Source organism: Artemia sp. Qi Xiang Cuo, chromosome 11 (assembly GCF_049724085.1).
Source record: "Artemia sp. Qi Xiang Cuo chromosome 11, ASM4972408v1, whole genome shotgun sequence".
Lineage (NCBI taxonomy): Eukaryota > Metazoa > Arthropoda > Branchiopoda > Anostraca > Artemiidae > Artemia > Artemia sp. Qi Xiang Cuo.
Window position 1 is genome coordinate 35,026,670 of NC_142804.1, and position 13,364 is coordinate 35,040,033.

A 13,364-nucleotide genomic window follows, 5' to 3' on the forward strand; every position below is an offset into this window, starting at 1 on the left:
CCCCGAAACAAAATCCTGGATACGCCACTGCTCATATATTATGACAAAAGCGTCAACAAATATGTTTAGAAACCTGAAGAGCATATGAGTAAACTGTGATAATAATAGGAGCAGCAAAAGACAGTTTTACTGAGAATAAAAGAGAACATGTGGCGGAAGGAGTAATTGAAAAGATATATAATTACGCATATGCAACAAAAGAAAAACAACTTACAAGGGAAGCAAATGCATCTTTTTTGGCTAGAAGGTCCACGATCTCTTCATTATAAAGCTCTAAAAATTGGCAGTCAAATTCAAATGTAACACCTTCTTCCTTTTTAGCGTTGGCCTGATCAAAAATTGATCTAATGGCACGTGTTATTATCCCAGGTAAGTGATACGGAGACTCATCCTCGAATCCCGTTCCCATTGTATATGTCTTGCCAGATCCAGTCTGTAAGAAACAAAGTATACTATAAGCATAAATACGAATTTCAGCAGCAGATTCTATGCTGGTCCTTATAGCCTCAAGCGGATTAGGGGATAATATTCAGCGTTATTATCTATGAAGTATTCCTGCCCATTGTCAGTGGCCGAACCAGTTGTAAAAGGTGCGGTGGAGGAGCAGTATGAGTTTTACAGCCTCTTTTATCTTTCTCATTGTTTTTCTTTTTAGCTCACCTATTGCAAGTTTTAAACTTAACCAGGATGTTTTCAAAGCCCATTTTTGCAACCTGGGCATTTATGCTAAGAGAAACGAATGTGGTCTAAAAATAACTCCAAATACACATCATCCAAAAAAAGAAGAATACTTCACTCTACTACCTTGCTATCAGGCGACCCGTTTTTTTTCACGCTTGTTTTTGTTTTTCTTATATTTAGAATAAAATAAATAATACAGATGATGATGACATTTTTAAGCTTGATTAGTTATTGCACCTTTTAAGCCGCCTGATAATACTAAGACTAAGTGCTTTCACTGCTTCTGTTCGTCAAGATTTTTTTTAAGGTGATCGGTATGTGTATCCCCTTCTTTCTTCTGTTTCGTTTTCTTCCAAAATAAGAACAGAAAACACTAAAGATTGTCTGTTTTGATCTTCCCTGTTGTATGCAGTATCTGCATTTTCACTGTCAAGTACTAAAGACAGTGAAAATGAACCCTGAATATTTGAACTGATTAGATATCTTAAAAGTTCGGAAGAATCAGGAATTAAATTTTTAATGAAAAAACTTCAAAATATAGTTATGCAGTTTTTTGTAGTAGTGGGCACCTAATTAAGAAAAAGACATAGATGATAGCTAAAAACATATGGCACAAAATAACTCTAAATAACTTAGAATAAAATAAATAATACATATGATGATGACATTTTAAGGCTGGATTAGTTATTGCACCTTTTAAGCCGCCTGATACTACTAAGACTAAGTGCTTTCACTGCTTCTGTTCGTCAAGATTTTTTAAGGTGATCGGTATGTGTATCCACTTCTTTCTTCTGTTTCGTTTTTTTCTAAAATAAGAACAGAAAAAACTAAAGATTGTCTGTTTTGATCTTCCCTGTTGTATGCAGTATCTACACTCTCTTTCAGGAAACGTAGACCAAAACAGATTCAATTTTTTGAAGTACCAAAGACAGAGAAAATGAACCCTGAATATTTGAACTGATTAGATATCTTAAAAGTTCGGAAGGATCGGGAATTAAATTTTTAATGAAAAAACTTCAAAATATAGTTATGCAGCCTTTTTTGTAGTAGTGGGCACCTAATTAAAAAAAAACATAAGATGAAAAAATCAGAAAACTTAAGCTAAAACCATATGGCCCAAAATAACTCAAGAAGGTGAATGTTTCCTTAGGAGGTGTAGCATTCGCGATGAAGTAGTATCTAGCGGATGCCGAAGTTTCCGGGAACGGTTGGGGGATCAGTTCAAAACCTTCAGTGAGAGTTTAAATTTTATGGTTAAGGAGAGGAGTAGAAGCCCCAAAAGATATTGACTCCTAAATACATAGGTACATCCGAGAAAGGACCAACTATATCCCCTTAGAAGCTTTAAACTGATATTTATAAGCTACTTAGAACCATCATGCATAGAAAGAAACTTTAAACAAATTGATTTCGGCCGAAAATGGGCCCAGATTTTTTTTTCAAGCAGCAATTATCTTTTGTTTCCCAGCCCAGTTACTTGACTTTTAATGTTTTGGATCGTTGGAAACAGAAAGATTAAAAAATTCGGGACACGCACAAAAAAAACAAACTCTTTTCTTGACCATGTGGTCCCCTATGCAGAAAACAAACATGAAATTAATTTTTGCTGTATAGGTTCGTGACGCCAAAAATGAATCCATATTTTCTTTTCTTCAGCAATCGGCTAGTAACTTACTGAGCACATATACTGTGACAAACAAACCTAGATTCATATCTTTCTAAACCGAAAGACTAAAAGATTCAGGATGCAAAACAACGGGTCTTAAATTTCGTCTCTGAAAATGGCATTCATAAGTTTTTTTTTTGGATATGTGGACCCCTATGCAGAAAGGAAACTAAAACTAATTTTGTTTTTTTTTTTTTTTTTTTTTTTTCTCTTTATTATTATTATTATTATTTATCTTTATTATTATTATTATTAAATATATTGATGAGAGATTGATTTTTTGTTTTTGTTTTTTAGTGTTTTTTGTTTTTTTTATTATTATTACTATTAAGTTTTTTTTTTTGTTTATAGTTAATCATTAATTAGTAAATGAGTTGTATGTACCCGCCCAGTCGCAAGTGCTTTTTGGTATCTTTCTTGGGGCGGGTATTGGCATATTTGTTAAATGTATTTTGATGTTAAATAAAATGAACTGAACTGAACTGATGGTGGAAACGTGTTCAAAAATTGTGTTCGTCTCTGATAGGTATGTAACTTAGCTCTTACTCGCGGTGGCTCTTATTTGTACACCTTGATTACACTTATGTTAATATTTTCTTTTTGTGTTGATGCTTATGTTGTAACAAAAAAAAAAAAAAAAACACTGCTAGAAACATAAATTGTTTTCAGTAAAGTATAAATAAAGAGCTCACGTTTAGAGAGCTTGTGGAGAGGTAGCACTACCCTTACTTGCAGTAATTTCTGTGACTTCATTTTTCATTTAATTTCTGTTCGTTTCATTTATCCATCCATAGCAATGTATGTTATCTTTATGTTTCATGTGATTATTCATTTTAATTTCTCTTTGTTTCGGGTTTGAATTATTATGTGGCTTTTTTGCTCATTTTTGGTTTTAGTATGGCTCTTTGCTTTTCTTATTTTGACGAACTTTTTTTTATTATTTTTTTTTACTAATTTGACAAACGTTTTTTATTTTGGAAAACATATTTTTAAATTAATTTCAGAAAAAAGTGAAGTAAAACTTGAAACGAGCAAAGAGGAACAGTGTTGTTACCAGCCATAAAATCAGGAATAAAAGTATAGCCTTTTGAAGGGGGAAGAGTTGAGGACAGGCAACACCACACTTATTTGTGCTAAAATGTTCTTGACAAAACAAATTTGTGACAATAAATTTAGTTATACTGTTTTACAAAGCCGTATTCTTGTCACTGTTTCCTTTCTTATGAATTCACCAAATTCAAATTTATAGAGGAAACAACAGACGCATAGGACTTTCAACTTAAGTGCTATAGCCCTTCATGGGTTTGAGGGCTGCAGCACCATCATTATTAGCGGTATTCACCATGTTCAAATGTATAGAGGAAACAACTGATGCATAGGACTTTCAACTGAAGTGTTCTAGCCCTTCATGGGTTTGAGGGCAGCAGCACCATCATTATTAGCGGTATTCACCTTATTCAAATGTATAGAGGAAACAACTGATGCATAGAACTTTCAACTTAAGTGTTCTAGCCCTTCATGGGTTCGAGGGCAGCAGCACCATCATTATTAGCGGTATTCACCATATTCAAATGTATAGAGGAAACAACTGATGTATAGGACTTTCAACTTAAGTGTTCTAGTCCTTCATGGGTTTGAGGGCAGCAGCACCATCATTATTAGAGGTATTCACCATATTCAAATGTATAGAGGAAACAACTGATGCATAGAACTTTCAACTTAAGTGTTCTAGTCCTTCATGGGTTTGAGGGCAGCAGCACCATCATTATTAGCGGTATTCACCATATTCAAATGTATAGAGGAAACAACTGATGTAAAGGACTTTCAACTTAAGTGTTCTAGCCCTTCATGGGTTTGAGGGCAGCAGCACCATCATTATTAGCGGTATTCACCATATTCAAATGTATAGAGGAAACAACTGATGTATAGGACTTTCAACTTAAGTGTTCTAGACCTTCATGGGTTTGAGGGCAGCAGCACCATCATTATTAGCGGTATTCACCATATTCAAATGTATAGAGGAAACAACTGATGCATAGGACTTTCAACTTAAGTGTTCTAGCCCTTCATGGGTTTGAGGGCAGCAGCACCATCATTATTAGCGGTATCCACCATATTTAAATGCACAGAGGAAACAATTGATGCATAGGACTTTCAACTTAAGTGTTCTAGCCCTTCATGGGTTTGAGGGCAGCACCACCATCAATATTAGTGGTATTTTATGGTTGTTTTAAGTTTAGCTTTATTATTCCCACTAGTTTCTGCTCGTTTTAAGTTTCACTTCTCCATTCATAGGCCTAGTTATTCCTGCTGGTTTTAGGTTTGACATCTTGCACAAGCTAATTCCGACTCGTTTTAAGTTTAAAATTCACTGACAACTTTTTTTTTATAAGAACTTTGGTTTTTAAAATTTAGTTTTGATCAATTGTTGTTTAAACTTCTTTTTATAGAAAAAGTCTATTTTTCTGTGTTTCCAATTGCTTCAAATCGAGGCCCATAAAGCAATGAAAAGAGGGCAACACGCTGGAAACTCTCACGCCCATAAAAAATACACTAGGCTAAATACCATTACTTCAAAATTAGAAAATGTTAAAATTTTTCGAAAAAAAAACCGCAAATAGTGCCTTTATCAATTTCCTTCTTTTACGGTCGAGGCCATATTCACAGAGTTAAAATAATCTTTGCAATCTAAATTTCAATACCCTTTCAGGTTTAAAAGATGTATCTTACCTGGCCATAGGCAAGCACAGTAACATTGAAACCTTGAAAACTCTCTTCAATCAACTGAGCCACTGCAGTTTCATAAACTATTTCTTGTGACGAATCTAGATCAAAAACATAGTCAAATGTAAATGTTTTATCTGATCCCATCCATATCTGGGGCTCACCTGGTGTAACGCTCACACACGTCTGGGATCTCTCTGCAACTTCACGACATAGCAAAGGACGTATTCTAAAAAGAAAAATAATCATTAGAGAGAAAAAAAACAAGTCCTTGACTATTAAGATTGGTCAAGTCCAAATTTTAATGTTTTAATGCTGAAGCAATTAGTATAAAATAAATTTCGTTTGTCAGCTAATAATCCTAAAAAATATAACTTTTAAAACTCTGTACAAGGCTGAACAGCTTGTAACTCAGTAAAAATCGTCTATTTGTTAATGTTATTAGAAGAAAAAAACTCTTTTCTCAAAAGAGGCTTTCAAAGAAAAGTAAAGAGCTACATTGAACCAAAGATGAGCCAATGTAAAGTCAAATAATTCTGTAAGCGCACACGATTATAAATCACAATCAATTAATAAATGGGAACCAAAACGAATAGAAATTACAATTAATAACCAATTCAAACTCAAACCGATCAGAAACTACCAAAAAAGGAGTAGGGCTAACGCCCCCTGTGCCTTCTAAAGGCCAGAACGTAATTTGCACTTTACTGAAAACAATTTTCCCTTCGAGCTATTGTTTTTTTGTTTCCCATAACATAAAAAAAATAAGAAAACAATCACCATAATAGCCAAGATTACCATAAAGGACAAATGAATGTTGATTGACAGTTTAATATATACTGATATTCATTTCTGAATGTCTCGAGAATTTTTGGTTTATTAAAGTTGTGAAAGAGAAAAAGTTCACAATGTATTTTGTTTTCAGACGTAAATATACCAAAATTTTGATTAGATTGATCTGAGCAGAAACGGGCGTGAGAGGGCTCCTTGCCCTTAAACCACTTTTGACTCTTAAAAAGGGCACTCAAACTTTCAGTTTCCAATCGAATAAGTCCCCTCCGAAGTCATGGAGCTTAATGAAAAAAAAGATGCACATGCAATAATACGAACACGATTCTCGATCAAGCAATCATTCATTTGCCAAAAAACTGGTTTATAGAAGAAGACTTATACAAAATCATAAAAAAAATGTTCCAAACTCACTTAGAATCTCCAATTGATTGCTAGCCCCTTATGCAAAACAAAAAGTTTCTTTAATTTTCGTTGAAAGCTTTAAATACTATTTTTGGAAATAAATAAAAGGATTGTAATTTTCCGTTGGGTATTTGTTAAAGCGTGGCATGTTTTCAGTGAATTAAAGGCAAACATTTGAATGATACGAGCGAGAGCGAAGGTTGAGGGGGAGAGGAGACCGCCCCCTGGACGTTCAGGTTGATATTGTCTATTTTAAATCTTAATGTTGCTCTACTTACATTTAAAAGAAGAACTGCTGTCTTAAATTAACGTGTGTCCTCAACACAAACTCCACACTCAATCACAGGAATAAACAAATGATTAAAAACAGTTTTCGTCGCCAGGTCCTTAATTTAATTCAACCAAAATGTATAATATATTCTGCTGTTTCTGTTATCAAGTCAACCAACTTGGAAATTTAACTGCTCCGTCTCTAAATAATGGAAAAGTAACATTTTCAAAACAAATGACCTGCTGCTACATTTGATTGGTGCAAATCAGAAATAAAAAATTTGGTAAACCACTATGCTCAACCCCCCCCCCCCGAAAAAAAAACCATCGAAAAAAAGCAGACCAGTGTATTTATTATCCACATCTTGAGATAGCACGAGGATCCATACCCAAGAGACAATTGCAGTTCCTCTGGTAATTATATCACTTCTTTACCACAAATTATGTCACATTACCACAAGGGTAGTGATACCTCCCGCACCTCCCACTACCTGCCTCATTTGTGCTTTACTGAAAACGACTTATAGTTCAAGCAGTATGATTTCTCACTTTTTATACTATCAACAACAACAAGTAATATCACAAGGCTTTACTAATAAGAGTAGTTCAACTTCCCTTCCTCCTAAACCCTGACTATAATTTATGGCATCAGTGTCATTTGCGTTTTATTGAAAAAAATACATATTTTGAACAATGTGGGTTTTATTTATCAACACATTCGACAAAAAATAAAATAAGATCACCTTAATAACCAAGACCAATAAAAGAACCAATAAAAGTAGACTGACTGTTTAATATATAATTATATTAATTGTTGGAAGTTTCAGTTATAATTATAATTATAAAAGAGCCAATGTTTCAAATACATGCTGTTTTCAGTCAAACGCTAATGATCCAAAGGCCTTTAGGAGGTTTAGAAGGTGATAGACGTACTCGTTTCGTGATAATTTATATTCGACTTAAGTATGATTTGATTATTCATTTTAATTTCTATTCGTTTTAGGATTCATTTGTTCATCCATAGCAATATTTGTTACCTTCATATTTTATGTGACTATTTATTTTAACTTCTGTTCGTTTTGCATTTCATTTATTAATTGACGGTAATTAATGTTAAGTGTTAAGTTTGAATTACTTCAGCATTCTATTTCCGCTTGTGTTAGGTTTTAATCCCTTCAGTCACGAATTTCATGGGAGAGGAAGAAAATTATGCAACTGGCTACTGTTTTTATGACTTATGACACATCCAAATGATGCAGTATTTTTCTGCGCCTGATTTTGAATGTACTTGTCTGAGGACAAAATGAAAATGTTTATGTAAACAAATATTATATGTGCAAAAATCAGTGAGAAACCAAGATTACCAAATACATTCTTATTTCATTTAAATACATTTTTATGTCATTTAAGGTTCTTATTTAGGAGTGTGAAATTTTACAAAGCAATTTCTAGCTTCCTGGAGGTATAATGGGACCTTGCATTTGGTGCTGCTGAAGCGGGTAATCTTGACACAAGTAGTATCTATACTATTGATTGAAAATACACATGAAAATACACATTGAATTTCACAAAAAAGTAGTCTAACCTGTGCATTGACTTACCAAGGACAGTGATATATAGGTCAATTACACATGGAATTACATAGAAATATGGAGTGCAGTCTAACCTATATGGAGTGCAGTCTAAGTCTATTTTTGGATCGAAAAATAAAACTATTTCTGTAAAATCTGAGCTAATAAGGTGGATGACTTGAAAATGAAATTTTTAACGAGAAATGCCTGAAAAGTGTTTTGGGGGAGATGGGTTGATTGGCAGAAGGATGTCTTAGTGTATTTATAGCATGATAGTGGGGAGCGAGTTGCCTCTAGTTTTTTGTAAGAAAATTATAGAAAATACAATTCTCTGGTTCAAATCTGAAACTTCAGTCTATTTTTGGATCGAAAAATAAACTATTTCTGTAAAAATCTGAGCCAATAAGGGTTTTTTGCCGTAAACTCTAGTTTTTTGTAAGAAAATTATGGAAAATACAATTCTCTGGTTCAAATCTGAAACTTAAGTCTATTTTTTGGATCGAAAAATAAAACTATTTCTGTAAAATCTGAGCTAATAAGGGTTTTTTGACGTAAACTGTAGTTTTTTTGTGAGAAAATTAAGGAAAATACAATTCGATGGTTCAAGTCTGAAACTTAAGTCTATTTTCACATGGTACAAAAAAAAGAAGAAAAAAAAAATGTTAGACCAGTACGATGCGATGATTTGTTTTCTGTCAATGCACAGAAAAGATTCATATGACCATGGCTACGAAGTGTTTATAGATTTGTTGGTCTTTAAAAAGACCATTGGGTAGTCATGGGTGTGATGGCTGTTATAAAAATTCATCATTGTTCATCATCCACTTGGCGTGACCCCAATCTATATCACGGATTTTGTTGTTCTTCTTCTTCCTGGGATAACCTACACACATATTGCGAGAAGGAATATTTATCGGCACCCATCTGCTAAAAAATCGAACCTCGTCCTCTGGGTTGTGTAATCTACTCGGAAATACCTCACTATTAAAATCTTCCAAGTTGAATATTGGTATATCAGATTTGCATTTGTCGATTAAAAGTTTATCAGTGGGTACATTCCCTTTTGCATACAGTGCTGTTACACACAAAAAAACATATCTCTCTAACTTCCTCTTGTACAATGGATAGATCCTTCCCTTTGCTATAGGATGGAGATATCACACTATCATATAAACCTATTTTGTCTATGAAGTATGATGTATCGTTACCTGTCTTCATTGTATTCATATATATTGGAGTTGATATGCCAGTAGCAACCATTGACCTCTCTACGATCTGTAGTCAGAAATTGAAACGCACATTCAAAAATCACCCCACATGATGACTTCTTCAAGCCAATGAATTCGCAATCGAAAACACCATACATCCTTGAAGTTAGCTTTTCAAACTATACAAAATTGTAATTTGGATCTGTATTTTATACTCAAAGAGTGAATATATTAAGCTCTAACCCAGAGACCTCAATCTCGTATATCCATATGGAGTACGATTGCTATAGCCGTAAGCATAGTTCCTATCATTTTAAGATACCTAAAAAAAAGTTGAATATAACTTCAATAGCAAAACTGGTTATAGACAAAGTAGACAAAGCACAAAATTTAACGCACTACTTGACTGCATGGGCCCTACAGGTCACTCCATAAAAAAACAAATAAAGATCAACAAATATAGTTTTCTTCACTATGAATTAAGTATTTTATTTATTAGAACTGTTTTGAAAGTTAATCAAAACTGGGAAATAAACCGAGGTCTAAAAAAAGTAATTGCAATATATACAAGGGAATAAAGTAAGTCTCAGTTTATTCACCATTTCAGCTAATTCTCAAACCAGGTTCTGCTCTTGTAAAGACAAATTCTCAATTATGTGTAAATGTTTGAGAAAAAGATTCCCCTATAGTAGTAATGGTAGTTTATTTGTAACCAAAATCTTGTTGGATTTATTGTATTTTAGGAATTTAACCACGTTGTACAGGTCCTTGACGGGCTTAATTTCTGTAAAATTTTGTCGCGTAACTTACACATTAACTTATTCCTCGGGTTAATCATTAATTAGAATTTTGAATTTCCAATTGAATGAGCCCTTTTTGAAGTTTCTACGACAACACTTTCTTTGAAAACCTTATATGCCGCCATGGCATTACTTATAACCCTTGCCCTGAGGGCTGTGGGGGGAGTGTCCTCCTCAGACACAATTTCCAGATCTTTCAACTACGTTGAACAAAACGATTATCTCAAAATTTTGATTGCATGTCTTTGGGGAAATGGTGGGCGTAAAAGGGGTGTTAGTTGCCTTCCAATCACTTTTGGCTATGTAAAAGGGCTCAAGCCCTTCCAATTTTGAATCGAGGGAACTTTTTTTGAAGTTTCTAAGACAGCTCCTTCGATACGAAGTGCCCTGGTTTAAAACCAAGAAACCAAAAACAAAAAATAATACATTGTGCCAACATTCTTCTTTACTTGCGCAGCGCTATTGCACTGCCTATGATAGAAAATTCTTTCTGTATTCATTTATCAGGAAACACAAAATGTTGCGGTTAAAACCTTACTTAAAACTTTATGGAGCACCAAGTTTTTAATTCATTTTTTCCTTTCCTTTCAACTATAGTTTTTGATGCGATGGTAAAGAGTTAAGACCACCTGACCTTGACCATTTCTTAAATTTTCGAATTACTCGCGTAAAGTTAATTTTGCTGTTCAAACGGCGTTTAATAGAACACAAAAATTGCATTTATTGCAATTACTTACAACAGCAATTGCTTATTTTTTCCCAATAATGAGGCAGCGTGAATTTAGCATTTAGTTACGTCGGGATAAATAGATAAATCAGCCTTATGGGTGATTAACCCATAAAACAAACAAGGATCTTTTTGAGACCAAGTTTGTACCTGTGATTAATGCCCGGAGGGGTTTATTCTCTTTCAGAGTGGGGGGGGGGTTAAAAAAACTTTTGTAGACACACCCTGTAGCATCCTACGATGGATACGGCCTTGCTCGAGGCAGAGTTCGATCATATGATATGGAGCAGATAATGGTCATACACAAAACCTCAGCAAAACAGTGGTAATTGCGACAACGGTAATGAACCGGTTCCTCGTTGAACCTGCAGTATTCAATCTCTGCCGATATTAAATATAAAAATCAATAGTTTTTAACCAGTTAAAAAGTTTTTTAAGCAGTTTTATAAGAAATATTCCTTATTCTAATCAAACGATCCTTGTGTTTCAGGAGTCGTTGTTTAAAAATCGGAATAAAATGTCTAGCTCAGGATATTGAGGAGGAGGCAGTCCCCCTCATATATGGAATAATTTCGGTTCGTTTGAAGTTTTAATATTGCTCCTTACTCTCAGTTGAAAAATTTGTTTTTCTAATATAATTTCTGATCATTTTTTTAATAATCCCAGGGAAACCTGCTTTCATCTCCATGGAAATTCCCACCCACGAACAATTTCTTGACGGAGACCATTTAAAATCCTTTCCCGGGAAATTAACCGCGGACAATTCCATCCTCACTGAATACCCCCCTCCCCACACACACACACACACACAAACACGCGTACATTTTTTGCAGACGATTCCGCCAGAAAATTTCTCCTCATTCTATCATTCGAAAAAAACGGTTTTTTATTGAATTTCTGGTTGTTTTTGTGTTCACACTGGAAATCCCCCCTATGTGGAAAATTTTTCCTTAAAAAAAACTGGAAACTTTTTAGTATAACATTAAACTGTATTTTAAATTGACAACACTGTCCAAACACCACTTGTGTATTATACAGTAAACATCGAAGAAGTAAAGCTAGGTCAACTCATAAGACCATTTTATCATCGTTAACCGTTTCCAAAGATTGATATTGTTCCAAATTTATAATAAATAAAGTATGAATTACCATGCTCTTCAGGGTTACCTTAACTGCTAATCACTTTAACCCTTTTTTTTCTCCATCTTCAATTTGCAAATGTTATCTAGCTAGTTTTCCCTATTATTCAAATAAGATCGTTCGTATAGTCCAATTCGCGAATCCCTTACCCCTTTTTTGCAAATGTCAATCAAACAATTCTGATTGTAACATCCAATTTTTTTTTAATAGCAAACTACTCTCGAGTTAAGGCAATTAACATTTGACAATGTCTGCTAAGGCATATATCAGTCATGATACTGCTTGAGTGTCCATGGTAAGTCAATGTACCGGTTAGACTGCACTCCATATTTCTATGTAATTCCATGTGTAATTGAAACCCTTATATCACTGTCATTGGTAAGTCACCGCACAGGTTATACTACATCTTTGTGAAATTCAATGTGTATTTTCATGTGTATTTTCAATCAATAGTATAGATACTACTGACACATGGGGGCATTTTTGCACCTATTTTGAAGTTGTTGTTTTTTTTTCAGGCCAATGGGCAAAAGAGTTGCCTTTTACGGCAGAGAATGGTCTTCGAAATTTTGCTTCCTCTTTTGGGACGGCCCAGCAACAGGCCATTGGTTGTTTCTTCCTTGTCGTTGGTCGAGGGGACCGAGTGTGGCCTCCGTCGTCTCACTAGCGTCGCCTCTTTGCTCATAATCAGAGACGCGGCCACCTCTAGACAGAAAGTCAGGGAATCCATAGAGTTCTTGGAGTTTTAAGCCTTTTGATATTCGCTGCATTCAAGCCGGCTATTCACTTCTGCCAAGTCAATCATGTGAACCACAAGCTACAGTGTCCACTTCCTGGACCGAATGAAGATTCGATAATACGAAACCATTTGGTTGAGTTTATGGTTTCTGCCCATAGACTGGTTATACACTGCAATAGCGTTCGGTTGCCTTACCGGTACTTCAGCTCTGTTTTTTTTTGCACCATTTCTTCACTTCTTTCACTTCTCCACTTCCTATCATATTTGAGGCGATAATGACTGATCTGCTGTCCATCCACTTCACCAGAAACAAGAGCCACTTACTGATTCATTGTAAGATCCTCTGCCTCTTTTCTTGAGGGTTGTATCACAGTTGAGCTTTGCATAATGTACCCTATTCGCTCTTATGGTATCTTACCATAAAACTCCTTTTTTTTCTGTTCTTGTAACAGAGGTATGCTTGTAAAGAAGTTATCAAAAAAAATTTCACATAAGGAAAGAGGTTCACACGATTTTCCAAGGCTAGAACCATACCTCAACCTAATCCAAAATCCTTCTTTTTGTCTGTAGGAATACTCTTCTTCTCCTGATAACAGCGAAGGTCAGGATTAACCCGTTGTTTTTGCAGAGCATGACGACCTTTA

The 13,364-nt window shown here is 34.6% G+C and overlaps 1 protein-coding gene across 1 annotated transcript in view; it reads right to left on the reverse strand.

The window, feature by feature from the left end:
• Positions 1-13,364, reverse strand: part of Klp31E (kinesin-like protein 31E) — a 145,943-nt gene that overhangs the window by 101,681 nt on the left and 30,898 nt on the right. The window contains exons 2-3 of the mRNA XM_089096735.1: positions 5,078-5,300; positions 215-433 (exon numbers count right to left, since the gene is read on the reverse strand). Of these exons, the coding sequence (XP_088952861.1) occupies positions 215-433; positions 5,078-5,300 (442 nt within the window). The remainder of the gene's footprint in view (positions 1-214; positions 434-5,077; positions 5,301-13,364) is intronic.